Genomic DNA, 26,104 nt, shown 5'->3' on the forward strand with positions numbered 1-26,104 from the left:
CACATTGCAAATGTATTTAATAATAGATAAAATCTTATGTACATTTTACTCATGAATAAGCAGATGAAAACGATCTAATAACTTAAGACTGCTGCAGTTCAAGTTCTTGATTTGAATGGCTTGGGGGGGGGGGGGGACATTTGTTGACAGAGAAAAAAAAAAAACAAACAAACAAAAAGCATATTGCATGGCAGAACAGTTCTGCTTTGAGAAGAAAAATAGCTTGGCACTTCACCAAACAGTCTTGACTGACAGTCTTTTGCACCTCATAAAGTCAAACCTGTGCCACTAAGCAAACGGTCCACTTCAATGTGAAGCAGGCATTCGCATTTCATGGAAGGCTTTTTTGTCTTCACTTTTAAAGAGCATCAGTGGGTCACTCAATTCTTTAACCCCACTGGTGACGCGTGATCCAGGAACCTTGATCAGTTTCTGGTACCAGTGTCAATCAGAAGTTGAAAAGCAGCTTTTTAAACTGCTATGAAGTGCTTGGAGTGGTTGGTTCCTCTGCTACATGGTAATCTCAGTGCAGCTGTGACAAAAAGGACTCTATAGCCTGTAAAACAAGATGGATTACAATGAAGTACAACTCGCTTGACCTTTTCTAAGAGGTAACTGTGCTCATTTACATTTTCATGCCCGCTCCACAATATAATTACAAAAAACCTGAGGCACAAGAAATCAGTTGCTCACCCTTGCCATTTCTCCTGTAGTTCCTGGAACTAAACTTAAATGACAGCCATGTTCCCACAATTCCTGGAGCTGTTGCTTCATGACTTGAATATTCCTACAATATTAACAACATATTTAAAGTTAATAGTAAAACAAGATGGTGTAGGACAACAAAGACAATAAAGTGATAACAATATTCCATGTAAAAGTGCACAGACATACCTATCATCTGAATGGCTGTCAGGTGTACTTTTGTTGTTTGCAGATAGCTCTGGCCACCACTTTTTTACCACAGACTGAACCCAGTGTAAACCCACTATCAGGTATCTGAAAGATGGTATAGTTTGACAAGGTTTTTGAATCTTGACTTTGGTCTAGACATTAATTCATCAATAATAAATATATCACAACTCACTCTTCATATTGGCTGGTAAGCATATTTTTGACAAGTGGTAGAAGGTCCACACAACAGCCAATGGTTATCCATGGTTTTTCATCTTGTAGGCTATGAGGAAGAAATAAGAATCAATCCAACAGACAGTATCAGTTAAACATCTCTATTTTATCTGACATGCTTCAACGAAAAATGAATACCTTTTAGTAATTACGGGCAAGCAGTCAGCAAGCACACCTGTATCCTGGATCCTATATAAAACACAACATATTATGATCTTAAAGTAAAACATTTTAAATGGATTAAGTTGCAAGTCAAAATGCAAGTTGGTTTTACCTGATAAGGTATGCAATCAATTCCCCAGCATTTCTTCTCCACAGAGTCAAAGCAACAGTAAGCCTAAGATTTCTTCCAAAAAGCACTTGTGCCATTGTATTGTGATCCTTTGAAAGCTGTTGAAAACAGATAAATTGATCACTCAAGTAGCCATGGAATGTGCTTGCTGAAAAGCAACTAAAGAAAATTTAAAACATGAATAAGCAGCAGGAACTAAAGGGGAAAAAACATATTTAATAATAGTATAAGCTCAAATCTGATTGCACTCTGAAACAAAAATTCAAGAGTGACATCTGGTGGTTAAGAAAAAACTTTACAGAGAACTAGAAACAAATGTGACAAAGAACAACAGAATTTAGTCCTGTGTTTAGAATAGATCTAGAATCAGTGTTTCATTCAGTGAACATAAGTTACACAAAAGTACCTGATCCTAGATCTACCATGGAGATGGCTGATTGCACGATCACCTGTGTGGGATGATGTTACTGACATGAACTGGCGAACTGGATAATTTCTGCCACACAAGAGGACATGTCATCTGTACCACTGCATGCCCTATTAAAACATTTGGAATAACTAGCCAGCTGTAACGTTATAATCTTATGAAATATCAATCTAGGTGTAATGTTAACGGTATTACTGTAACTCCCTGAGCCATGCATCATTGTCAAAAATAATTTGTTAGCTATCCAGATATCAATAATCAAGTTCTAACAAGATACACTTCCAGAATAAATTCTGTTAGCTTGCTGTCAACGAGAACATCTTTTTAGGCTAGTTTATAAAGTATTAATCAAATAGTATTAAAAATGGGTGTATGGGAGCTCATATTTGATAGTTTGGTTCATCTGCTATGTAATAATAATAATAATAATAATAATAATAGCAATAACAATACAGTAGTTCATGACAATCAAACAAATAAGCTGTAGATAAGAAAAAGCACAATTTTGTGATGTAAACAAATAAGTGTTCTACAGCCCAATAAAATTGGGAAGCTATATTGGAAAGTGCCTACAAAGCCCATGGGAAGGTGCAGCAAACCAACCAGCCCTGTGCCCCTAACCAATCAGTCCCCCCCCCAGTCCCCAGTCAGGCCCTGCCACCGAGAAAATTTTCCTGTGGGAAACCCAGAATTATATAGGAACAGTAAACAAACTACAGAACAGCTGAACCAGATACAGAATACAGATTGCAGAACTCTACAGTCTGCACATCATAGCTCTTGGTTTCTAACCTCTGTGAAGCAGTCGCTGTATTTGGACCCAGCCCCATCCACCTTGGTGGCCTCAGCAGAGTTCAAAGGGAACCCACGATGGTCACCGTACAGCATTCCATTCTGGTCCTCTGCACAGGCCATTTCATTCTCCTTGTTCGCCATGTCACAGCTCCTTACTGCCGTGGACGGCCTCCGCCGCCCCCCAGAGGTCACCGTCACGTGGCGCGTCTTCCTCTTACAGGACACCACTCGTTTTACTTTACTGCCAGAGCTGTGTGCAGTACGGCTCACTGGAGATCTGTGAAGCACAGGTACAAATTAGGCACTGTCAAGTCTTTGGAAGGCCACAAATGTCACTTCAACTTTTGGAGGTGGGGGGGAATTGTTATTACTGTGTACCCACCCAGGAACTACGTTCATCATCTACAAACTGTATTGGGACAGGGTTTTTGTCCTCTAACTTTGGGAGGCAGTTACAGATGGAGCTTTTAAGAAATCAGTTTCTTACAAAGTGCACTTGTAAATGGGCTTTTCTTTGCTCTTGTTAATATTGCAATGGAGATTATGCATAATGGTGAGCAGACAACTGCTGATGGTGCAAGAAAACTTACCTCTTTTTATTTATCTCTTCCTTTTGAAAAAAATCCACCTAAAACAGAAAGAAAAGTAATAAAAGAGAACAAACCCAATTTTGTTGGTGCCAGTCAGGTCTGCCAGGCAAAAATACATTTGGCCACATCTCTTTATACTCAGAAAACATTTATTACAGCTCCCAATCCAACATAAAGAACAGCTTTTCTTCAGACATGACTCTGTTCCATAATATACTGAGCTAATGATTTCCCTGCTAACCAAGCCTAAATTTATATAACCTGAGCTTATATCCTTTAATGTGCCCAATTCGCACATAACAAAAAATGTCAATGTACAAGTATTAAGTTGTTGTGGTCACTTGATAACATGACACATTCTGTCCCACATTTGCAGGCCAAAATGAAGTGGAAGTGGGCCAAGGAAATTTGAGTTAGAATTTTGCCCATCAACTTGTCCACTTGCCTCCTTCATGTTGCTCACAGCAACAGGACGTTTCCCGTGTTTGCGAAGTTCACTGGGCGGCGCCTTCCCGAGACTCTGAAATCCTTTCTTCTCACAGGCATGGTCTCCAGAGGCCATAATATAGATAGACCCTGGAAAAGATGTTGAAAGTAAGGCTATTTTAAGTTCAACCAAATGCATGTCTGTTAAATCAATGAAAGATTAATTTCATTCTTAAATTAATTTAACAATTCCTAAATCCTCACAAGAAAATTTCAGGATGGCATCCCAATCCCACTTAGCTGTTAGAACAAAACATAGCCTAATACCAATACAGATGTAGAGGATACTCAGAGGTGGCAAGTGGCAACCCAATCATCAAGCACTTGCAATTTAACCAGAACAAACCATTCACAATGTGTTAAAGTCGTTTATAAGGATAGCCCATTGAAATAGGAGTCACACAGCACATTTGGCACTGAAAATGACAAGACCAGGACCAAGCCCAGTTTGGTAGGCTATGAAGTAAAAAAGGCGAAACGTGCCATACGAATGCACCAGCGTAACATGTCCATAGTAGCCTACCTGCTGTGTCCTGTGGTCTTCGGAAAAACAACTCCTAAATCCTACATTTCTAAATCTCTAGACTTGCTGTCAGTTCAGTTACACGATTACAAACTGGCCAGATGGTAACATTCTTTCACACTTTAATGGTTGTATTTACAAGGCGTGTCCTACGTATGGCCGTAGTTCCGTTACGGGATCAGGAAAATAAACTGCCCATTTACGCATAATTCATATGGCTGCAGTCCAGTAAAGTGTTACTGTATATTTTAACAACATACACGTTTCAGGAATTGAGAGTCGCTCGCGAATGAATTCAAATCTGAACAAATTTACCATGAAAGCGGTAGTTTATAAAATAACCTGCGAGAACGGATCTAGCTAGCGAACTAGCTATTTGGTTAGCCTACACTTGCGATCACTCTGGCGTGAAAGCTTCGAGTTCCCGTTTCCGTGTATGTTTAGTTTCAAATTCAGGCAACAGTGTTTATCTTCCAAGATACACCATGGTAAGTCGCTGTATTATTATTGTTATTATTAAATTGTAACATCCAACTACTTCATCCATCTTCACCGAGATTTTGAGAGTATGAGACGTATTTGTAAAACCAGAAACGTAGGCTATATAGCAAATTTAACTCTGAGCCATTACATTTAAGTAACTTTGTTGGGTATAAGGCCTCAGCTGCTGCGTGAGGTTGCAGTTAACTGAATGTGGTTTTCAAAATAGGAAGATATGCTAAGGTTTGTCAAAGCAAACTGAAATACGGCAGTATAAACACGCAGCTTGCTAGTTCCCTAGTCAATTAGCTGTGATATCTATCACTGTATAGAGTGCTTTAGCGTACGGAGTTCTTTCTGGTCGTAAGCAACACAATGTAACCAGCGCAAGGGGAACAAAACGAAACAAGAAACCTACCGTTACATTTTCTTTGCTTCCTTGAATCACTCTGATCATTAAAGACTTTCCACACTGATGTACACTCCAAGTTTACAATAGGACTAAAGGTACAGAATTTAAATGCACAATATCAAAGGGTCCAAATGTAAATACATTGGAGCGAAGCCTGCGCCATTCAAACATAGGAATAGTGCATGTTGGGGGATTGGGCTCTTCTGCACACTGTACGTGGGCTTGGACGCCCCCCAGTGATGACAGGATAGAATACACGCATTACATGTTTCTTGATTAAAATGTGTAGTTGTCACTTTCACAATGAAATTCATATGTTCTGAAGCACTCCATATTTAAAGTATGATAATAAATATAAATTTTATAATTTATAATAATTCTGAAGTATTCTAAAAATCCATGTGAGCCCCCTATACAAGTTTTAACTTTCACTATATATATTCATTTCTGGACAGGCAAAGTTGTATCAAGCTTAAGATATATCCTTACTATACCTCATTATTAAATATATTATAAGTAACATAAAATATTTCAGCATAGAATAGAACAGAAACACCTGAATCTGAACACACTTCAATTTTGGTTGTGTTCAGAAATTACTTGTGTGTATATATTCCTTTGTGATTCTTTCAGAATCATACACACCTAAAGGCAAAAAATAAATTGTTCAAAGCTTTTTGTCGACACTTTGCTATTGTACATGCTATCAAACATGTCCCATGTTCCTTAAATTAGACTTAATACTGAAAACCATCCTGCACAGGACTGGCTACCTACAAAGTACAATTGTCAATTTGATGTTGCGACCAGGACGTATCAATCTGAAATATTTAGGGTCCTTATTGTTGTTCAGAATAGGTATAGGAACATACAATAAGTACTGTAACATCAACATCATCTTCCTCAGTAACTATAGCTGAGTGTCCCTTTGCTAGTTATGTTCTTGCATATAATATGTGATGAGCAGTTAACATAAAACAGTATTAATAAACACACATAATTAAATACTACACACCAATAAGGATGATTATACCAGAACTGTTTCTGCAATGTTCCCCTTTGAATTACTTGGAAAGGAGCACCTCTTTATATAGGTATGGTATGATAATATGCAAACCGAAAGTCCAGCTCAGTATAACTGAGAAGGATGTAATTCTTGATGAGGTTAATGTACCATAAAACTATAAAACAGCATCTGAAACAGCAGATTGGATGGGGTTAAGTTGTAATGAGGAAATGCATAGTGTCTATTTCTTGAATTGCTGACAGAGGTTTTTTTTTTAATTTGCAGAAGTGTGGGATTGGAAGCAATTTGATGCCATTAGCAGAATGTTGAAGTAGGTATTCTACAAAGAGCACTGAAGGAAGAGAGGAGCGCTAAGGTCAGTCACCCAAGACGTCCAGAAGAATGCTGGTTTGTGCTGCACCCCAGTTACAGAAAACATAATAATGTTTTTGGTATGTTAGGGAAATAAAAGACTATCAACATTCATTTTTGTTTGCTCTATATAAATTGCTGCATTGGTAATTTACACTCGGACACAGACTGACGACGAAGAAAACATCAGTCAGTTTTACAGCCTATGCATTTCCTTTTGCTGAGTAACAAAATGACTTCTGCTGAGTTCATGTTTTGCAGTTGTTTTGCCTCATGTTTTTGATGACTGATTTTGAGTTTACCTCCAGAGAGATATAAAACAGCACTCTGCAGTCCTTACCAAGGAACATTTAATTTACAGCCACTGAATCTGGCTCATACAGTCAACTGCGGTAGTGCCAAGGAGTATTACCAGACTCTGTGTTTACATTGAAGCGTGTAGTTCTTCTGCATAGGCCTAGTACTTCTGTACAATGGATTGCGTAGTTCCTCTGTACTGATAAAAGGGCTTAATACTTCTCTATACAGTGGTTGGTTTAAAGGGTTTAGCACTTTGTTACAATGGAATTTGTATTCGCTGTGTACAGTATGAACTGAAAGACTTGGTAATTCTCTATATCATGGTGGGTGTAATGCCGCTGTGTAACCTTAAATGCTTTTTCTCTGTACAGTTGGGTGGGTTTAGTGCTTCTGTAAAACTGAAATGATCGGTGCTTGTAAACATTTGGGGAAACAAAACAGTCAGGTCAGCTGAAATCAAATGTGAAAGTCACGGGACTCATTGTAAAGCCTCACACATTTGTTCCCCCACAGCAGTGATCTTCAGTACCGGAGTGAAATGGCCTCTCTCTGCACTCTTCTGGGTTTGTGCTGTCTGGCAGCCCCTCTGGTGCTAGCTCTTCCTCCTTTTAAGTCTCAACCAGAGCAGGTACACATATCTTATCCAGGTAAGTTTTCACCATCTTTATTTTGAGTCATTTCTGAATAAAAGATTCTTTTTTGATCCAGGATAAATTTATGCATGCCAATTTAAGCAGGGAACCTTTTTAAATACCCAATGATTTCATTAGTAAATGCAAATCAGACCAAACAAATGCTGTAATTTGCATTGCTAGTTATTATTTGAAGTCCTGCTTATTTGTTTTATTTTGTTTTGTGCCCAGCCTAAATTAAGTGGTCTATTCTGTGTAATATGTTCACTTAAGTTGTCATAGTAAACAACATGACAATTTACAAGTATGCTTTCAGAACATGAAATTTGTCATTACAGTACCCTTCTAGGGTCTTTAACAAGATCTGAACTTTTAACCAATTCTTACGTCTACAGCAAGGATTAGTACCATTTTAGCAGTCTAGAGTCGGTAGTCTGCCAGAACAATAAGAATTCAGACATAAATAAGCACACGCATGCATGCGCACACACACACACACGCATTTAGGTATTCATATGTATATATTAATTTCAAACAAACGTGCTAAATAATAGAACTGGATGCAGATGGAAAATATCACCCATTGAAGGCGTTGAGATTTTTTAGGTCTTAACAAAAATAAAGTTTGCTCCTGTAAAGCTTACCTCCTTCTGTCAATATGGCCGAAGAGCCAAATGGATTTTCCAGAGGAGCCAGATATGGATCCTGAGCTTTTGGTTTGCAGAGACCTCATAAACAGTATAAGCTCTAACCACAACTTCACCCTATAACCCTTCAACACTGTAATCATCTATGTACAGTTAATGTAAATAGAATGTTTTTTTTTTAATTCTTGCTGGAATTTATGTGTGATTTAGAGAACATATGCTACCCATTTCATGCTTAATGGCTCGTAGATATGGGTATATTTCCAGCATTCATCTCTCCCAAGGCCATATTTAGCCACAGGAGAGAACATAAGAACTTGTACATGATTTACCAATCCCTTTGGGCCTGTTCCATGGACTGTTCACAAGTTATATAACTTGTTAAGTGGTCATAAAAATACAGGGCCCTTTTTGTCTGTGTTGTTTGTCTGCCTGTGCTGCAGGTGTTCACGCCAGATAATTGCATCTTTCTTAACAGCGGCCCCTTATTCCATGGTGATTACTTGGACTACCTTCAATGAGACGGAGAGTGTGGTAGAGTACAACGTGTGGGGTGGAAAGCTCTTTGATCTGATGGCCAAGGGAACCAGCACCATTTTTGAGGACGGGGGGTCAGAGAAGAGAAAACTGTACGTTCACCGGGTCACGCTGTCGGGCCTGAGACCTGGCTCTGCTTACGGTAAGTGCGCACCGGGGGCACTTTGCGGTCCGGGCACGGGGCTCCACGGGCACCGGGAGCCGCCAAGCGTGGAAGCACCCGGAAATTGAGGATTGAAATGAGGCTTGAATGGGGCTCGTAGCGAGCTGACGTGGGTTCACCGCCAGCAGGGCCCAGCTCAGGTGGGGCCCTCCGTACATGGCGCTTGCATAACTCCCGTGGGTGTGAGAACTGCGGTCTCGCAGTGGGCCCTGGGCACCAGACACGCGGCCAGAGAGCCGCGCTCTGCCTCGCCTCCCTCCGCCCGTGCGCCCCGTCCGTACGCCCACAGCGACAATGCCGCTGGGAGCCCTGTTTTGTCTGGGATCTTTTTTTTTGTGGGTTTCCCCAGGGCTGGGGGCGGGGAGGTAAATCCATTTATCCTAGGCCCGTGTGCTCTGCCATGGGCGCGTTTCACACGACCCGGGCTTGGTAAATCCTGCCTTCCCAGTAAGCTCCTGTTTGCTTTTGCTTTTGTGGCAGAGACACAGGGGTGGTCAGAAGCGGGGAGGCAGCTGCGGCCTATTGTATGCATTTCATCTCCACGGTAAACAGTGACCTGAGAGCGCAGAGGTGTTAGGCCTCTGGGCCTTAGCCCTGCTCACGCACTGGGCGCGCCTCCATCGCGGCCTGGGTGTCGCCTCACTGGCACTCCTTTGAATCAGGGAGCGCAGAGCCCCGTCGTTTCCAGACGCCCAAAATAAACATTGCGCCTAAACCAGTAAATCGAGTTTCAAACCTATTTTTGGATCCCAGGATAGCTGTGTGTAAATATCCAAGTCATCTTGCCAAGAATTAGCATGTTGTCACTTGGTGTGTGCTAATATATATCTAGCATTTTTTAAAGGTGTGTGATAATATTTTATATCACATTACTTTGGATCTGGTGAGAGTGTCTGGTAACTTATGTCATCAAAGGCAAAGAGCTTTGTTGCTCTTAAGAGTTTGTGGTGGAGCCTAATTTGGTGGCCTCTATTTTCTGTTTGATTTTACTGCAGTGTATCACTGTGGCAGTGAAGATGGCTGGAGTGACATCTTTTACTTCACCGCCCTTAATGAGACCACTTCCTGGAGCCCCAGGTTTGCTGTGTTTGGGGACATGGGAAATGAAAACCCCCAGTCACTGTCCAGGCTGCAGAAGGAGACCCAAGTTGGAACGTATGACGCTATCTTGCACATTGGTAAGGAGCCAGATAGAAATTACTGCATTGCCAGTGTATATTGGGTGTTCCGTTCTATGTCATAGTTAATGTCACTGCAGATATTTGTCAAGTTAATTGGACACATATACTGTATCATTACAGTTATAATTCTGTGGTGAAGAAATTATGGAATTATAAAAAATGTTTTCAGTGTATGAAAGATTCTATGTGAATTGTGTCCAAACTATAATGTGTGTTATTTAAAACGATAATTATGTGGAAACAGTAATGATCTTGAGTTTTTTTTGTTTGTTTTGTTTTCAAGGGGACTTTGCTTATGACATGGATGAGGTAATTTATATACATTTTCATACATCCTCTGAACTTTCTCATAATTTGTCACCTTGATTGTCTGATATGGCAGGCAATATGTGTAGTTTGTGGTAGATATTGTCAGTGGCCTTGTGTAATTAACAAACACTCAGTAGCATACAATTCATCCACTGTAAACACAGTAATCAGTCATGGTCTGCATTGAGAACTGTCACAATAGCTATCAACAATAGTGGTGATGATATATTATTTACTGCCTGGTAGTGCCAGAATATCGGGGAACATCATCATACATGCCCATCATTTCCTTTTAGCGTTGATTGGTTAGACATATTTTTGTTAGATTGCTGTGTGAAAGATCATATTTTTGTTGTTTATTTATTTACAGCCCATTGACACATTGTTATTGTTATCACGCTGAGGCAGATTTGGCTATGGCCTGCCCACTGCAGATAGCAGAACACACAGCGTGTGCTTATTCTGATGTGTAGAGAGGAAGCAGTCTCTGTAAAAAGGAAAATTGTGTGATATGGGGCTCTATCGTTGCAGGCAGAAATCACCAAAGCCATACCACACTTTATACAGGTCTGTGAGGAGCTAGCTTTGCTCTGTAATTCAAGGGCTCTCCTGCCTTGGAAGGGTCATAATCCAGGGCCATCAGTAGCTACCCTTGCCTGTGGTTTGCCACGGTGCCAGAACAAATACCCAAATCCCCCAAAAATGTAGCGATGAAGTGTCGAAACGCAGTGATGTGGGAGACTTAAATCACTGATTGGAGTGGATAGGATTCTCAGTCCATTCTGACTGACTCACCTGTTGATCTCCCCAAGATGGTAAAACCAGCTGCCTGCTCCGCAGTGGAAAGCACCACAGCGGTTTTGCGTGAGATATTTTTCATTCCGTATTCAACTCTTTAAATGTGGGACCTATTAAACTGGGTCTGGAGGGGAAGAATCCATAACATTTTTGAGGACATTTAAACGAAAGTCCCATTCCAAATGGAACGTAGGGGGACACTGGACAATGAAATGTTTGTACTCCCGTGTAAACCCATGGAAAAAGTGAGAGGTGATCCTCTGCTGGAATTTTCATGAGAACCGCTGACTTTGTGTAAACATTACACCCAGTACGGGTTCCCGCACTTCTGCGTACTGGAATTTGACTTAATATGGGCAAATGAAAACTCTGAAAATCGATGCAGTCGTTTCCCTTCCAAATCCCTATTCCAGAGAAGGGGAACAAAATATTTATGATTCTGTGATCAGACAACCACAAAAATGTATCTCCCCAGTTCATCCAATGCTTTCAGCTGAAATGGGACACTATTCCACTGCTTCCTGGACCTTATAAATAGAAACTGGCAAAGTCTGGGAACTCTATTCTAAAAGGATCTTAATTGAATGCTCTTAAATTCTAAGTCAAATAAATTGATTTCACATTTATTTTGGTATGCAGATGCATTTTTTAAAGATGTCTGGAAAACTAATATATTGTCAGTTATAGACATAACTGCTGAAGAAATCACACCTCTGGTATCCCACTCAAATGGTAATGAATAGTAATCCTGACTTTTGATGACATCATGCCTTCATTAAGGCTGAAGAAGTCACACTCTCTCTGTCCATGACTGCTTTGTATCCCTGAGATCCCATAATGCTTCACGTTACCTCTAATGGTAATTGATAATAATCTTATGAACCTCTAACATTAATCACAAATACAAAACGTTTCCCCAGTTTCTTGGGCTCTCTTTGTCTGACTCCCTTATTATGGCTATCTAATAATCCCCCGGTTAAACTGAATAAACAAGCACCTCCCTCGCTGACTTTTGCTCCACCTCAGCGTTCATTTGCTAAGTGGCCTGGTGCACACGGCCCAGCTGGGTGCTACACAGCGGTTATGAGCGATGTGATTGACCCCACGCATCAGGGGATCTTTCTCATCAGAACCCTTGTTTGGACAGGATATCTGTTGGGGGCAGATCAATGCCAGAGCCCTCATTAGACAGAGCCAGTAAGGTTGATGTAAGCAGGTTAAGGAATGGCGAAAACCTGCATAACGTTAAGGGAACTGGGCTTGTAGCTCTAAGGTTGTAGGTTTGATTCCCAGGTGGGACACTGCTGTTGCATCCTTGTGCATGGGACTTAGCCGGAATTGCTTCAGTAAATATCCAGCTGTAATAAGTGGATTGTATGTGAAGAATGTAAGCTGTGTAAACTTCTCTGCAAAAGACCATCTGGTAAATGTCAAATGCTGCAGAAATGAAGATGCTCTTCACTGGGTATTTAATTAGCCAGTTAAAGAAACCAGATTTCAAGTAGAGCTTTTGGTTTGCTTTCATTTAATACAATGGATACAAACATTCTGCATCAGATTCTTCTGATTTTGGTGAAAAGATTACTATAAATAAGCCATACCACTCTATCACCCCGTACATCCCAGTCTCAGTCTTGTTTTACTTCCCTCTTTCCATATTCCTGAGTTCCTGAGATTTGGTAGAATCAAAATATGGAATTTTCTATTGTTTTTAAATCAGGGCACCCGAATACAGTGGATCTTAAAATTGTTGCATCAGTGTGATTAAAGTCATTAAATGACATCAAAGGCCTCCTCTAGGAATTTTATTAAGAATAGTTTGTACAACAGTAGTCTGGATAAAGTTCAGGTTTTGACCCTCGGCCTGCAGATATATAGGTGTCTTTAGCTCTAGCAAGCAGTGCTGGCCACTGATAGATGGGAGTGACTGGTCCTGTGTTCATGTTACAGGACAACGGCAGGATTGGGGATGAGTTCATGAGCCAGATTCAGTCCATTGCTGCCTACGTGCCGTATATGACCTGCCCTGGGAACCACGAGAGCGCATAGTGAGTGTCCCTCTCTCCGTGCATCTTCATCGTATTTGCCTTCCTCATCTTCCTCATTTTCCTCATCTGGCTCTCTCATACTATGCATCCAGGCTGCACATGCATGTGTGCTCACAAAATACAAATGCCCACACGCACATATCCATCCATCAGCGCACTGGGTCATAAATAAATATGAACAAAATTAAACATTTATTGTATAATGGAACTTCCATTTATACTCATAAATGCTGAACACAATGCTACCACTGTACGCTACTGGATCGGTTTGATTCTGAGCCAAAAGGCGTTGACTGGAAAAAATGTGGCGCGCTTATTAGATGTGCATGTGCAACCATGATAGAGTGTTCCTCTAAATGCACTCCCGTGCCCTGGGCCCCGGACCTCTGGCCAATGAGAATTCAGAATCACGTCTGCTCTTCGGTAGCTTCATCTAACAACACACATATATCAAAACCCCCATATTGTCAGTATGTGCTAGGAGTTTCATAAGTCAAACAACAGTTAAACACAGATGTCAGCGAACACTCGCGTCTGTAGATGCAATAATTGCCTGACTTGGTGAAGTTTCCAAAAGCCATTAAACGGCTCCTGGCCTGATCTTTGGACTGACATGGTTCACGCTTCCTGTTTTTTCACTCTCAGATCCGGGTGCTCTGTTTATTTTATTCTTCTGCCCAAGAGAACAAATGTTGGGTTTGGCAGCTGCCCATTAGTTCATCTTCCAGTGGATTGAATAGACAGTTTATTACTGAAAAGCATATCACTGAAGCTGTAGTTAGAGGAGACAGGCATTCCAGACAGTCAGAAGTCCCAGACTATTCAAGGAATGTGCCATTTTCCTGATATTTTTGTTATTTATGATAATAAAAAATGGATAAAAATAACAAAGGTACCTAGGTTGCATTTTTGTTTGGCTCAGAGGTGGAGCTTGGAGCAGATGAAAGATGTCACCCATGGTGCAAATTTATTAATCACTGCTATTTTAGATACCAAATGGAAAAAATAAGGTTTCTGTCATGTTTTACCGAAACGTACTTGCATGCACATGTTAGCATGTCTGTCCTTCGCACTTCCCCTCAAATCCCCAGTTTGTTCACACATCATTTATCTCTTGGCTGTAGGGATCAGGGAGGGAGGGCGGTTCTGCCCAGCCACAAGGCTCACCCAACACCTTAGTGAGAACCACTCATCTTAATGAAAGTTTGCTTGAAGGCTCCTCCCACAATGTGAGGGAGGGGTTTAGTTTTTCCCTTGGCCAGCCTCTAGACTGCATGTTCCTAGGCCTTGCGGGGACATCAATAGGGCCATAACTATACTCTGTCTGCATCGTAAGGGGAAAGGATAGAGATTTATATAGACCTGCAAAGCTAAAGTTGATTAGACTTGCAGGGTTTTTTTTGCTGCATTCTATAGATGATCTGGCTCGTTACAGCACAGATAATTGCTGATAAAACAAATACTTGTCTCTCAGAGGCCTGGGTGAGCTCTGACTGGACCACCTACGATCTATAGCTGGCTCAGGAGATTTTTCTCTGTTGCACACAAAAGAATTGGCAATTCACTGACTGCATATATGTTTTTTTTTCCTTGTATAAGTTTCCGAACATTCATATACTCATCCAACCACCACAAGCGCACTACTGAAAAGCTGCTGTTGTCAGTGCCAGTATTGTGATAGTTAATGTAGTTATATGTGAATTGCACTCTCAGAGCCTGCGGCAAGTCTTTGCAGTCTAAGGTGGTACAAGGTAAAGCAGTTTGCATGAGGGCGCATTTGTGGTATTGCGTGGTGCATCTGGGGTTTCGCTTCAGCACCTGTGGGGTCTAGAGCCTTCCCCGCAGCTCTCTGCACTGTCGGCTTTGTGCCCTCAGTTGAGCTCTGTCTCTCTGCAGGCCCAAGACAAGCGGCTGTTTTTCCACAAATATGTCAGGCATCCAAACCTGCAATGTAGACCCTTCAGAGTCAACACGAACAGAAGCACAAGTTAATACTGTGGGTAAACAGTGGGTCCTGCTGCTCTGCTTCCCATCATCCATATTTTTTCCTCACACACACATATACATACACACACACACACACACACACGCACACAAGCATTCACACACATAATGTTGTGTTATATTTTTTAAAGCTTTGGTAAAAATGAAAGGCAGATTTTGTGCGGTTCCTGCTTTCCCAAGTTCCCGCAGTCTGCTACTGTAGGGCTGGGATGGATCCTTTGGTCACCGTTGTGAAGCTGCGGTTGTTCCCCAGTATTAAAGATCTTGGTTAAATTCACTCATACTTCGGCAGACATGGGATTATTTCAAGCCAGGGGCTGGGAATGGTTCAACAACCACCAACGTCAAAACAAGTCCTCCGTCTCCAAAATAGCATGTGGCTGAAAAAAAGGAGCTCAGAATCAGGCCTTTACGGTCACTGTGAATAATCTGCATTGCTCTTACTAATGAGCAATGCGAAACCCAATAATGTTTGTTTATGTCTGCAAATGTATATACTGGTCACTCGTATGTACTGTCAACCTTCTCTATACCCATTTTAATATACTGTATGTTTGGCCAGCATTATTTCAATTATCTACTGAATATTTCAACTCTGTCATTTATTCTGATGAGGTGTTTATTAATGAATAGTGCTTTACCTGAGGCGTTGAATTACTAAAAGACTAATGCACATATCATATATCATCGTTTGCCTATTTCAACAATGAACATGCTACAATTTAGATTTTAACAATTTATGAAATGTATTATTATCTGAAGAGATGACCTTCTGAAAATGTTATGTGTTCTCAGGTAAATGACATCAACAAGAGTGAAGACTCATGTTAAAACTTTTGTTCAAAGTTTGTCTGTACTTCATGCATTCCAGCAAGATACGGCACTTCTGTTAAGACAAGTTTTTGCTTCCTTTCCGGTAAAATAAACGTTTCTGCAGGAAACTGCGTGCGCTAATTTAGAGATATTGTATATCATTATTCCCTTTCAAACAAACCAAAACGAAGCAGATGTTTATTTCGGCTTCTTGGCTCAGCGCTCGCTCAGTGCTGTAAGCTGGGAGCAGTTGACGCTCACTGGAGGCGGCAAAAATTCGCAACAGACCCCGGTCAGGCCTCGTGTGCCACACCGATCACATTCGCTCTAGTTTTTCTGCTTTATTCACAGAAAATAAAGGGCCGCTCCAAGCCCGCCTCGCCTGAAAGAAAGTTTTTTGATGTATGGTTTTAATTCTCCCCCAGAGTTGCGAAGAGGACAGACTGAAGGGACGGGGGTTCGTTTAGCACGCGCGGCGCGGAGCCCGTAGGGGGAGCGGCGTTCTTTTGTGCGGGGCCCAGGGCGTGTGGGAATGTTGGCGGCCCGCTGGTCCAGGGTCAGCTTTAGCGCAGCTGTGCAGACGGCGGCTCGCGCCGGCGCGAACAGGAAAAGAAGTCTGCAGACGCGCATAAAAAAAAGGGCGGGCTTCCGCGGCTCGAATCGCTGTGGCGGCGGCTCGGAGCGCAGCGGGCCAAATGTCCTTCTGTATCAGTTTGACTTACCGCCAAAACAAGAAGCAAAGCCGCACGGCACCCCCCACGGCTCTACTCAGAGGGCAGCCCGGCCGTTTCGTAACGTACACCGACTTCTATGTGCAAACCTGGTATCAGTACCCGAGCGCTGTAGAGGAATCGAAGCACTTTAACAGTATTTACTTTCACATGGAACACCCACAGAAAGGAGGGTGGATTTCAAAATATATCGTAATAATTATTTTTCTATTTTGAATGACGTGGCCTTCATGTCTCCTGGTCATTTAGACTGTGGTACTGGGGAGTTTTAGAGTGGGCTGTTCTGATCAGATTGAAGACCACTAGCTAAATTAAGGAATTTGCTGGGGGAGACAGGTGACGGAAGAGCTCCTGGGTACTATACATGTGGGGGGAGATATTTTCAGATTTTAACGCCATTTTTCAAGAGGAATTATGATGAAGGAGTATATCAAACATGCCAAGTGGTATAATTGTACAGCATTATACTTGTGCTGACTACATTTTACTGCCATTCCTTCCTTTAGTGTTTACTGTCAGTTTTCTTTTTGAACCATTATATAATACCGCTTCAAGCGTGCTCTTCCACAAAAATCCTGATGTTTTTGATGGTGCCATTATGCAGTTCTGGAGTTTTCAGTGGTCGGGTCCTGTTTCATTCCAACCACAAAATCATCTGACTAAATGACGATCGAAAGGTCCGGCCGCAATATTCTGATATTCCAGCATTCCAGCTGCATGATGCCCACGTATCCGCACATATCCACAGGGCTGAAGTGCTTCCCTTGTTCACCAGCACAATGTGTACTGTTGGTCCATCCGCGTGGCTGAAGAGGAAATGACCAGTGCCATTCAAAACAATGGAGCATGAAGTGAATTACTAATACTAGTTTTCTGGCACACGGGAATCGGTCCATTGATTTCTCCAAACATTAAAAGGCATTGAGTATGTGGTTGGAATAGTTTGAAACCTCAACATGACCAAACAGAGTGTAGAGTCTGTTTGATCTAACAATATGTTTTTGTGGTGGGAAACAGCATCTACAGGGCAGCTAGAATGTTTTCAAATGATTCCGGAGTTAGGTGGTTTTGACAAAGCGTCACTGGTAGCATTTAGGGTCGGTTGTGTCTGCATTATATTTGACAAGGCTCAAACTGGAACTTATATCTCTCAATCAAGATTTGTTTCATGATACTATCAAAAAGCAATGCCTTGGAAAAGGAAACAGGCTTGTTTGGGAAACAATATGTCCATCAGCTTGCCTAGTTACAGATTACAGAGTTGAGTTTGTGATTTGAATAAGAAATGACACAACAATAAGCAAACGCATTGTATTGAGCAGATCACATTTTCCGCAGTGACCTTTTCAGAAATGTACAACAGTCAGTATTCACTGTTGGCCATTTGTGAGATCATTTTCCCCTTGTTCTGCTGTGATTCTCAAAGTTGTTTGATGGTTGGGTCTTTTATGTCATGCTGAATTATAATTCCTAGCAAAAGCATAAGCTCTCTGATGTCTTTGAAAATTATATTAGCGACTGTAATTTTATAGAATGACCGATTGTGACATTGTGACAAAGAATTACTCTAAATCCAATGCAGTGACCACAAAAAAATAAAAACTAAACAATGGCAGTAAATTTGGGAATACTTCACAATTATAGGATTTACTTAGAAAATGACATTTGTGATTTTTAGCTAGCCAGCTTTGTTGCCATGGTCTTCTGCATGCCCCTTTAATAATAAAATGGCAGTTACTTGCATGGCCACAAGATGGTGATATGAATCTGTGGATCCCGTCGGTCTCTGCCATGTAGTGGCGTCATGCTCAGGGAGCGATGTTGGGGGACTAGCGACTCATGCACCAGCAGGAGCTAAACGGGGGTCTGAACACAGAGTTCCTGTCCCCGTCAGACTGCAAAACAAACACTCAGGAATGACTACCACTCATCGGACTTGCGATGCAAGTTTCCTTTTGAGTGTAAATGTGCCATAAATAATGGTTAAGGTACAAGGAGTACTCAATTTAGGATTTGTCTGGATGTACATGCTTTTTTAAGATTGTTAAATAAATTATGTGTTCCTGGTTTGATATTTTCATTACAATTACATTGCGTTAATTGTAGAAATATATTCCAATTTTTAAAGGAACACATTTGAAAACTGAATGTTCCGCAAAAACTTAAAATGTTCAGCTTCATTGATTGAACTATATTTGACCACAAAAACAGTGTTTTAAACAGAGGAACTAATTGTTTTCAGGGTCATGACTATATAGTCATAATCCCATATCATCCATGGCTTTGACTTGAATCTGAACACTTTCAAAAACCCTCAAGCCACATAACTATCTTTGCCATGATCTTTCATTTAATCTCTGACCTGACTTCTCTGGTTACTGTTACCCAGCATTAACCATGTCAATCTAGCTCAGTACCTCAAATTCTATCAGGTTTTTTTGGACTGAGCCTTCACTTCACCTCTGTCTTACATAAGAGCGCAATGCAACCAGCCTCCAATGGAAAGAAGATGATCTCTCCCTTTCATGGAAAAATATGATCCCCACTAATCATGAAGGAAAGCTCACTCCGGTAAACGAAAGCTGTCGTTAGTAAGAGTTTTCCTTTTTGTGGTGCGTATATCAACATCGATTTTCCCAACAATAATATTTGGAAAATAACATGTACTAGGAAGGGCGAAAACACACTTCAGCCCAAACCACTCTTAAAATACCAGGTTTGTTCTTTTTTAATAGTGCCCTTTTCTGTGTTTCTTGGCTGGAGAAAGTGACAGACACATTTAGGTATTTTTAACAAGGGGGTATGGTGGTGGTGAGCACCAGGCTGGTGGAGGGGTGGGGGACACCAGTAGGAAATACCTGTTGTGTTTTCTTGTTTCACTTTCTCTAACAAGGATTGAGTGATTTGGATTGGGTGATCACATGCCTATTAAGGGTGTTTTCATTTATTTTTGCAGATCAGTATCAAACTGCTGTGTTTTGCTTGCATGGTTCCAACATAGAGATCCATATCATTGGTGACAATGATTTTCCATTCAGTGTAGCGTCATTGTGTTTCACTCAGTCCGTTATCATATGAACTACCATCCGAGTGACAGTGTGAGGGGTGCATGTGCAAACAGTGTCAGTGTCACTTTGAGGGACATTCAATGAACTAGACTTCTAGCATGTGTCTAATATGATGACACTTTGACCAATGAGGATGATGCTGATAGCTGAGGTCACTTCTTGTCATTAAAATCATACAGGACCAGCGGCATGTCCCTAACACAAGGTCTTATTCTCCTCATGGATGCTATGGAAGGTGAATGGTTGGGTTCAAACCAGCAACATGCAGGAACACCAGCAATATGCTAGACAGGGAGGAGAATTGCACGAATATTTTACCTCCCGGGCAATGTCTGTTCTGACTATGTTGGAAAGTTTGCCTGGGGTCTGTCAGCCCAGCAACCACCTAAGTTCATCTGCCTATGCTGTACTTTATACCGATTTCACCCTTTCATTTTGAGGTGAAGGAATTCCCTTGATTAGCCTCTTGGGTGGTTATTTTTGAATTGCCTTTTGAAAATCCACCAATCCTCCCCGTAACGGCCGCAGTGGGAAACCACAAAAAAAACGGTGGACAGGGGAATGTTTCTGTGGTTAATTTGCTAAGAAATTCAAAGCATGCCGATTCCACAGACTATACGTTTCATTGGCCTTTCCCCCCCCCACCCCCACTGTGTTTTTACAGCAACTTCTCCAACTACAGGAACCGCTTCAGCATGCCGGGAGACACGGAGAGCCTGTGGTACAGGTAGGAAAAACACCCCAGTGCTTGTTTTAAGGGCCAGGCCCCTGGGAGGCTCTTCCTGACACCCCAGCCCCAGCAGGAATGGAAAAAGACACATTCAGGGCTGATCATACACCGTATTCGGTAGCTGAACAAACAATTCTGCTATAGAGAATTTTAAATAAGAAAAAAAAACAGGGAGCGAACAGTGGTGAGCCCTGAAAAACACTGAACCGGCCTGCGTTCTTTTATGCGTGCAGTAGTGCTGGGGGAGGCGGCGGCGGGAGCAGCGAAGGTCCGAGCGCTGGTGGGCGCGGAAAACCTCATCCTTTTCTTCGCGACGGTAAATCAATGCCCCAGAAGAGTCTGGCTATGCGCGGCTGACCACAGGCCCTGTCTCAGGATGCAGCGGGGCCTGGGCTCATCCATCACGAACCCGAGCGCTGGTGGCATGCTGCTGGAGCGGGGGCGGGGCGGCGCGGCGCAGCGTGGGTGTCTATGGTGTGGTGGGAATGGGGGGGAGGGGGGGGGGTGTTTGGGGGGGTGTTGCGTAATGAAGACCTGTCAGAGGGGCACACAGCTGCGTGTGCCAAACACCAAACCTCAGAACAAACCTCGCCTGTCACTCACCCGCCGTATTACAGGAGTGATTCATTGAGGGCTCGCTGGAGCAGGCCGGAGGTATCGGAGCTTGAGGGAGTAGACTTTCCACCCCCATCCTCCTCCCTTTTCCGCTGCCCTGTTCCCACTTTCCCCCCATGCTATTGCTTGCATCCTGCATCTTTTGAAGGCTTTGTGCCTTAATGAACGGTGGAGTCTGATGATAGTGACCTGCCTCAATGCAGAAACTACTCCATGATGGCCCCGAGGAATCAATTAGCTTGGTGTCAGGGACCTAGTGCTGCAAAGCTGGCCCTCCTCGTTCTCCTTATCTTTCAGAGGATGTGTTTGGTGTGGAAGTAAAACACTGGACTGTGATTAGAAAAAGGCTTCAGATATGAAGTCGAAATCTATCACTTGTTATCGCTTTATATTATTTCTGGCTTGAGGAAAGTTTTTGGTGGGTTGTTTTTATTTCTTATCATTCGGACGTTTCAACTCCATTTGCTCTCTGCTGATGGGAACGGACCAGTAGCTTTGCATGACAGCAGCTTGTAATCAACGCCTTTTGCACACCCCCCTGGAATGTTTTTCAGGAAAACCCCTGAAAATATTTTCTGGGAAATGCGATGCATATTTATTAGTTCATTTGAAGACCCCGTTGTTGTTTATGTCCTTGTTTACGCCTTCTTCCCACAGCTGGAACATAGGCCCAGCCCACATTGTCTCTTTCTCCACTGAAGTCTACTTCTTTCTTGATTATGGCGTGGATCTCATTTTCAAGCAATACGAGTGGCTGAAAAAGGACCTGGAGGTACGTATTTTATTTTTATAAAATATTTTTTATAGTATTTATTGCCATTATTGCTGGATCCATGCCTGCAATTACTGTAGATAAACAGCTGAAGTCAGCCAGATGACCCATTGCCTGTATGTAGGGATTTCTCTGAGAAATGTTAAACACAAGGCTTTCTCCAAATAAACTAAGCACAGGCGTACCTTTCTATCATCGTTCTGCCAACGAGCTTGACGTGTCATTTATAAAAACCTATGAATACATGAACTGGAATCTATTCTCACAAACCCGGCATGAGAGCGTGCGCCAACTGCGTGTCTGTGTTCCTTGGTATTTACAAAGCTGTGTCTTTCTCACACTCTCTCAGGAGGCCAACAAGCCAGAGAACCGGAAAACACGGCCCTGGATCATCACCATGGGACACAGACCCATGTACTGCTCCAACGACGACAAGGATGACTGCACTCAGTTTGAGAGCTACGTATGTTATCATCAACGTTAGGTCTTTAACGAATATAGTAATCATGAATAGAATTAATGTTGTTGTGTGACCATGCCAGAAATGAATGGATGAATGAATTAGTGCGTGGATAAATGGGTGGATTGTGAATGAACGAAAGACCCTCGAAACGTTAACTGGATGGGTGTTAAACCTCGTTGATTTCTATATTGGTAATCACATGAACCGCATTTTTAATGAACCTGTGCATAGTCGTATATTTCCTGTGTGACCAGAAACATGAACAAGTAAAAACATGAATGCTGTCAGCAGCCAGCTTTAGTCAGCTGTTTTACCATTGAAATATTAAACGCAGGCAGCCCATTACTCACATTCAGTGTTTTCTGGTCTTACTGCCTGAGTTGGATTGAGGTTTTAAGTATTTTGTAAATGTGGATATTACACTGGAATGCATTTCTGGTTGAAAATGTGTGTGAATCAATCAGACCTTGACAGGTAAATGTGTGAAATGGACTAAGTTTTACAGGGCACTGAGTTCGGCGCCAGAGAAATGAGACCCCCAGCTGCGTGCGAGACATTTCTGCGTGTCATTCAGAGTTTGGCCCCAAAGCACAAATTTCCTGTGTCAAGACCAACTGCCTCTATATTCTGTACCTGTAAAAATACAGTAAAAAAAAAAACCCGATTATGTGTGATATGAAATCTTTATGGGTTGAAAGGAGTCATACCTTTTGCCAAATAAAACTGCTAGTAACATATTGCTAAACAGCAGACTGGCCAAGGAAAATAACTTTATATCATTTTACTAATGCTTCAATATATCATGGTAGTCATGTTTCAGGTTTTCTTTGCATCCTGTGCTTTGTAGCCATTTCGTCATTTGTATGAATGTGATGACTTTGTGGAATTATCAGACAAAATAATGCCAAATGATTAAGTAATCACTGGAAAAGCATTCATTGTACCTCACAGGTTGTAGTGTCTCGCATTGTAGTGTTCGCTTTTTAGGCATAATTTAGCAGTTTTTGAAACTTCACAAAATAATTGACACAAGCCCGTTGCATGCAACCTTCAAGATATATCTGGATTGACAGCTCAGGCTAGCCTGACAAGGGTCATATCAGGTTTTGTTCCTAATGCAAATTAGTCTGGGCTGTTACTGTTATGTTCCAGGTCCGAATAGGACGCAATGACACCAGTCCACCTGCTCCAGGACTGGAAAAGCTATTCTTTCTCAATGGTGAGATTCCTGTGCTATGACATCACAAACAGATGGTGTCCCTTCTGATGGGTTCACACCTCCCATATCCATCCACCGATCGCTCCAGGAAATCAAGAGAGAGTCTACTAACCCCTCACTAGCTCTCCCCTCTGGTATAAGCTGACAAAAAGCAGGCCCTCTTTCCTGGCATGATCTACAGCAACTGTTTTTAACAGTATGCTTCTTTGCCTGAGCTTGCACTGGCATTCATTTTGAAAGGTTCATTGAGTAAAAATTGCGAAAGGTCATGCCATAAGTTTGAGCAAGCTTACCATGACACGCATCCATGGCAGACTGATCTCAGGCCTCCTGGTTAGACAGACTTCTTCTTGTGCTGAGTGAGGAGAGGCCAGAACCCTGAGATGAGGAGCAATGGTCCAGTGTGAAATCCCCAACCTGAAAGGCAAACGGCATGAAATGGTGAAGCACATTGTGGGGAAGCACATTGTTCGGTCGATAATTACAAGGTTTTGAATTCCTGTCTTTCAGGAGTAGACTTGGAGCTGTGGGCTCATGAACATACATATGAGCGACTATGGCCCATCTATGGTTATAAGGTAGGTGAAGACCTGAGAGTGAAGGAGTGAATGAGAGAGGCAAACATCTGTGGTAACAGTGTTTCACCCTCCTTCTCAACAACCTCTGTTGAATGACTGCTGTTCAAGAACCTTTTGAAAGATGTAACATTTTGAGAGAAATTATGAAAATAAAGATTTTGATGAAGATTCAAACGCACATCAAGTATGAGAAACAGCCTTATTTCCCTCAGGTATTCAACGGAAGCGTAGATGAGCCCTACGTGAATCCCAAAGCTCCGGTTCACATCATAACTGGCTCAGCTGTGAGTAATCGACTTAATTAATGTCTCAACTATCATATTTTAACCACTGCTTATTACATCCTGAGTGTTGACTCTTGTCCTATTTATTTCCAACGATTCCAAATGAATGAATTTGGGTGGATATCATAACTTACCTCAATAACCACAATAAATTTTCTTATAAGACCTCAAGAACACTTAATGTTTTTTAGGTCATATCACAGAAATCATATGATGTGCTGCAGTCAACAACAGAACAGGGAGTGCTGAGAGGTTAAGCTCCCTCAACCACACAATCATTAGTCATCTCCTATGCAAAAGATCTTTCTGGAAGGAACCGGAGCCATAGCCCACCCCAAACATCACAAAATGTACCACAAGCTGAAGGGAGGCACGTTGTTATTACAGTGACAGCGCTGCAACCAAGAAGCTCGGACTGAAAGCAGGCCAGAATCAACCGCGGGATCTGTGATGGATTGTCTGTCAATTGATGCATGTGTTGTTTTCTGCAGGGGTGCAGGGAAAAGCACGACGGGTTCATCCCAGAGCCGAGGGCCTGGAGTGCCCTTCGGAGCACCGACTACGGCTACACCCGGATGCAGGTGCTCAACCACACCCACTTGTACCTGGAGCAGGTCTCAGATGACCAGGTGAGCAGACGGACTACTCCAAACACCAGGCCTTTTGTAGCTCATCTGCTGGCTTCTGTTTCAAGGAAATCCAGAGTTTGATTCATTTCTTGGCTGTGATGACACTCGTCAAATGAAAATGTGAAAAGCAGATAGATTCTGGATGATGTCAGTGTTGCTGTTAAAACTGAGGTCAGGCTGGCTGTAAGGAGCACACTGAAACTCCCTGTTTGTTTTTCAGTATGGCAAGGTGATTGACAGCATCTGGCTTGTGAAGGAAAAACATGGCGCGGCAGCCTGGCTTTAACCACATGAATCAGCACTGGGAAGCAGTGAATTATACCCAACATATCAAACTGAGACTTCTTGCAAATAATTTAATGCACAATCACTTTAAAGCTGCACTTTAGCAATCTTTCAGCAATGCAGTAACTTATTCAAGTAATTGATTTCTTTTCTACTGTAATGTCATATAGCGAATGATGATTATATCCAATGATTTTGGCTTTTGAAGTTGTCTGACAAAATGATTCCCATTCAAAAAAGAATTTAAAAAAGTTCTTAGATGGCTCATCAATCAATTTTTAATTGTAAATATATAACATGGGTCCCTTTGTGTTTTAATGAGGCAAACAAATGCAAGGAGCCTGGTTTACTGCCTAATTTGATTGATGTAGATTTTATCCTTTAGTACTGTTGGCTACTGTTTTTAAGCCCGTAATTTTTGGATTTGTGAAAAAATAGACTGATCCAGCCTTTGCTTGGCTGTAATGTACATTTTGTAAAAAAAAAAATGTATATGTATCTGTGAAACTGTTTAATTGAAATGTATGAAAACACACTATGCACTGTATTTAGCCCTTGAGTTGGACCAAAGGCATTTAAGATTGTTTGCCAATAAAACCCACTTCTCTAGGTGTCCTTCCTTTGATTACTGCTACAGTAGAAACAGTGTATAACCAGGAAGTAATGTGTTTGTGAGGGATTGTAGACCTGTTAAAACAATTCATTGTAAGTTAGCTTCCATGTTACATGTTCTTTGTTTCCTTTTCAGAATGGGTCAATAACTCAATTTCCAGAGTTCTCCAACTTA

The 26,104-nt window shown here is 41.8% G+C and overlaps 2 protein-coding genes and 1 long non-coding RNA gene across 11 annotated transcripts in view; 1 reads left to right on the top strand and 2 right to left on the bottom strand.

Moving 5' to 3' along the window:
• On the bottom strand, nucleotides 1–5,341 carry LOC135250469 (KATNB1-like protein 1). 2 transcript variants are annotated; one of them, XM_064326776.1, is made up of 10 exons: nucleotides 5,140–5,341; nucleotides 3,678–3,808; nucleotides 3,233–3,270; nucleotides 2,640–2,919; nucleotides 1,403–1,518; nucleotides 1,267–1,317; nucleotides 1,088–1,177; nucleotides 895–999; nucleotides 694–787; nucleotides 1–556 (listed from the first exon to the last, which is right to left on the bottom strand). In XM_064326776.1, the coding sequence occupies exons 2-10, from the start codon at nucleotides 3,792–3,794 to the stop codon at nucleotides 524–526; spliced, it is 924 nt and encodes a 307-aa protein (XP_064182846.1). In that variant the 5' UTR covers nucleotides 3,795–3,808; nucleotides 5,140–5,341; the 3' UTR covers nucleotides 1–523. The 2 variants fall into 2 exon arrangements, with proteins under 2 accessions (XP_064182846.1, XP_064182854.1); XM_064326784.1 differs by lacking the exon at nucleotides 5,140–5,341 and adding an exon at nucleotides 4,242–4,383.
• On the top strand, nucleotides 4,594–25,930 carry acp7 (acid phosphatase 7, tartrate resistant (putative)). 8 transcript variants are annotated; one of them, XM_064326730.1, is made up of 15 exons: nucleotides 4,594–4,729; nucleotides 6,425–6,547; nucleotides 7,325–7,458; nucleotides 8,569–8,769; nucleotides 9,786–9,968; nucleotides 10,255–10,280; nucleotides 13,029–13,126; nucleotides 20,407–20,469; nucleotides 21,745–21,859; nucleotides 22,209–22,322; nucleotides 23,475–23,541; nucleotides 24,052–24,119; nucleotides 24,332–24,403; nucleotides 24,895–25,032; nucleotides 25,253–25,930. In XM_064326730.1, exons 3-15 carry the CDS (start codon nucleotides 7,350–7,352, stop codon nucleotides 25,316–25,318), a joined length of 1,320 nt encoding a protein of 439 aa, XP_064182800.1. In that variant the 5' UTR covers nucleotides 4,594–4,729; nucleotides 6,425–6,547; nucleotides 7,325–7,349; the 3' UTR covers nucleotides 25,319–25,930. The 8 variants fall into 8 exon arrangements, with proteins under 8 accessions (XP_064182800.1, XP_064182773.1, XP_064182792.1 ...); XM_064326703.1 differs by having other exon boundaries at nucleotides 6,425–6,515; XM_064326722.1 differs by having other exon boundaries at nucleotides 6,425–6,515; nucleotides 7,328–7,458.
• The window catches only part of LOC135250498 (uncharacterized), a 42,207-nt gene continuing 39,942 nt past the window's right edge, over nucleotides 23,840–26,104 (bottom strand). Inside the window, exon 3 of the long non-coding RNA XR_010328943.1 lies at nucleotides 23,840–23,958. This is a non-coding gene — a long non-coding RNA (uncharacterized LOC135250498). The remainder of the gene's footprint in view (nucleotides 23,959–26,104) is intronic.

The sequence above is a fragment of the Anguilla rostrata genome, chromosome 1, assembly GCF_018555375.3.
Source record: "Anguilla rostrata isolate EN2019 chromosome 1, ASM1855537v3, whole genome shotgun sequence".
Classification (NCBI taxonomy): Eukaryota; Metazoa; Chordata; class Actinopteri; order Anguilliformes; family Anguillidae; genus Anguilla; species Anguilla rostrata.

What these genes read in the sequence shown, in the direction of transcription:
- acp7 (XM_064326730.1), top strand. Translation starts at nt 7,350, where the DNA reads ATGGCCTCTCTCTGCACTCTTCTGGGTTTGTGCTGTCTGGCAGCCCCT. An exon ending in GCACTCAGTTTGAGAGCTAC is followed by an intron (nt 22,323 to 23,474) that starts GTATGTTATCAT and finishes GTTATGTTCCAG; the next exon opens with GTCCGAATAGGACGCAATGA. An exon ending in AGCAGGTCTCAGATGACCAG is followed by an intron (nt 25,033 to 25,252) that starts GTGAGCAGACGG and finishes TTTGTTTTTCAG; the next exon opens with TATGGCAAGGTGATTGACAG.
- LOC135250469 (XM_064326776.1), bottom strand. Translation starts at nt 3,794, where the DNA reads ATGGCCTCTGGAGACCATGCCTGTGAGAAGAAAGGATTTCAGAGTCTC. An exon ending in GACAGCCATTCAGATGATAG is followed by an intron (nt 788 to 894) that starts GTATGTCTGTGC and finishes TTAATATTGTAG; the next exon opens with GAATATTCAAGTCATGAAGC. An exon ending in CTACAGGAGAAATGGCAAGG is followed by an intron (nt 557 to 693) that starts GTGAGCAACTGA and finishes CTTGTTTTACAG; the next exon opens with GCTATAGAGTCCTTTTTGTC.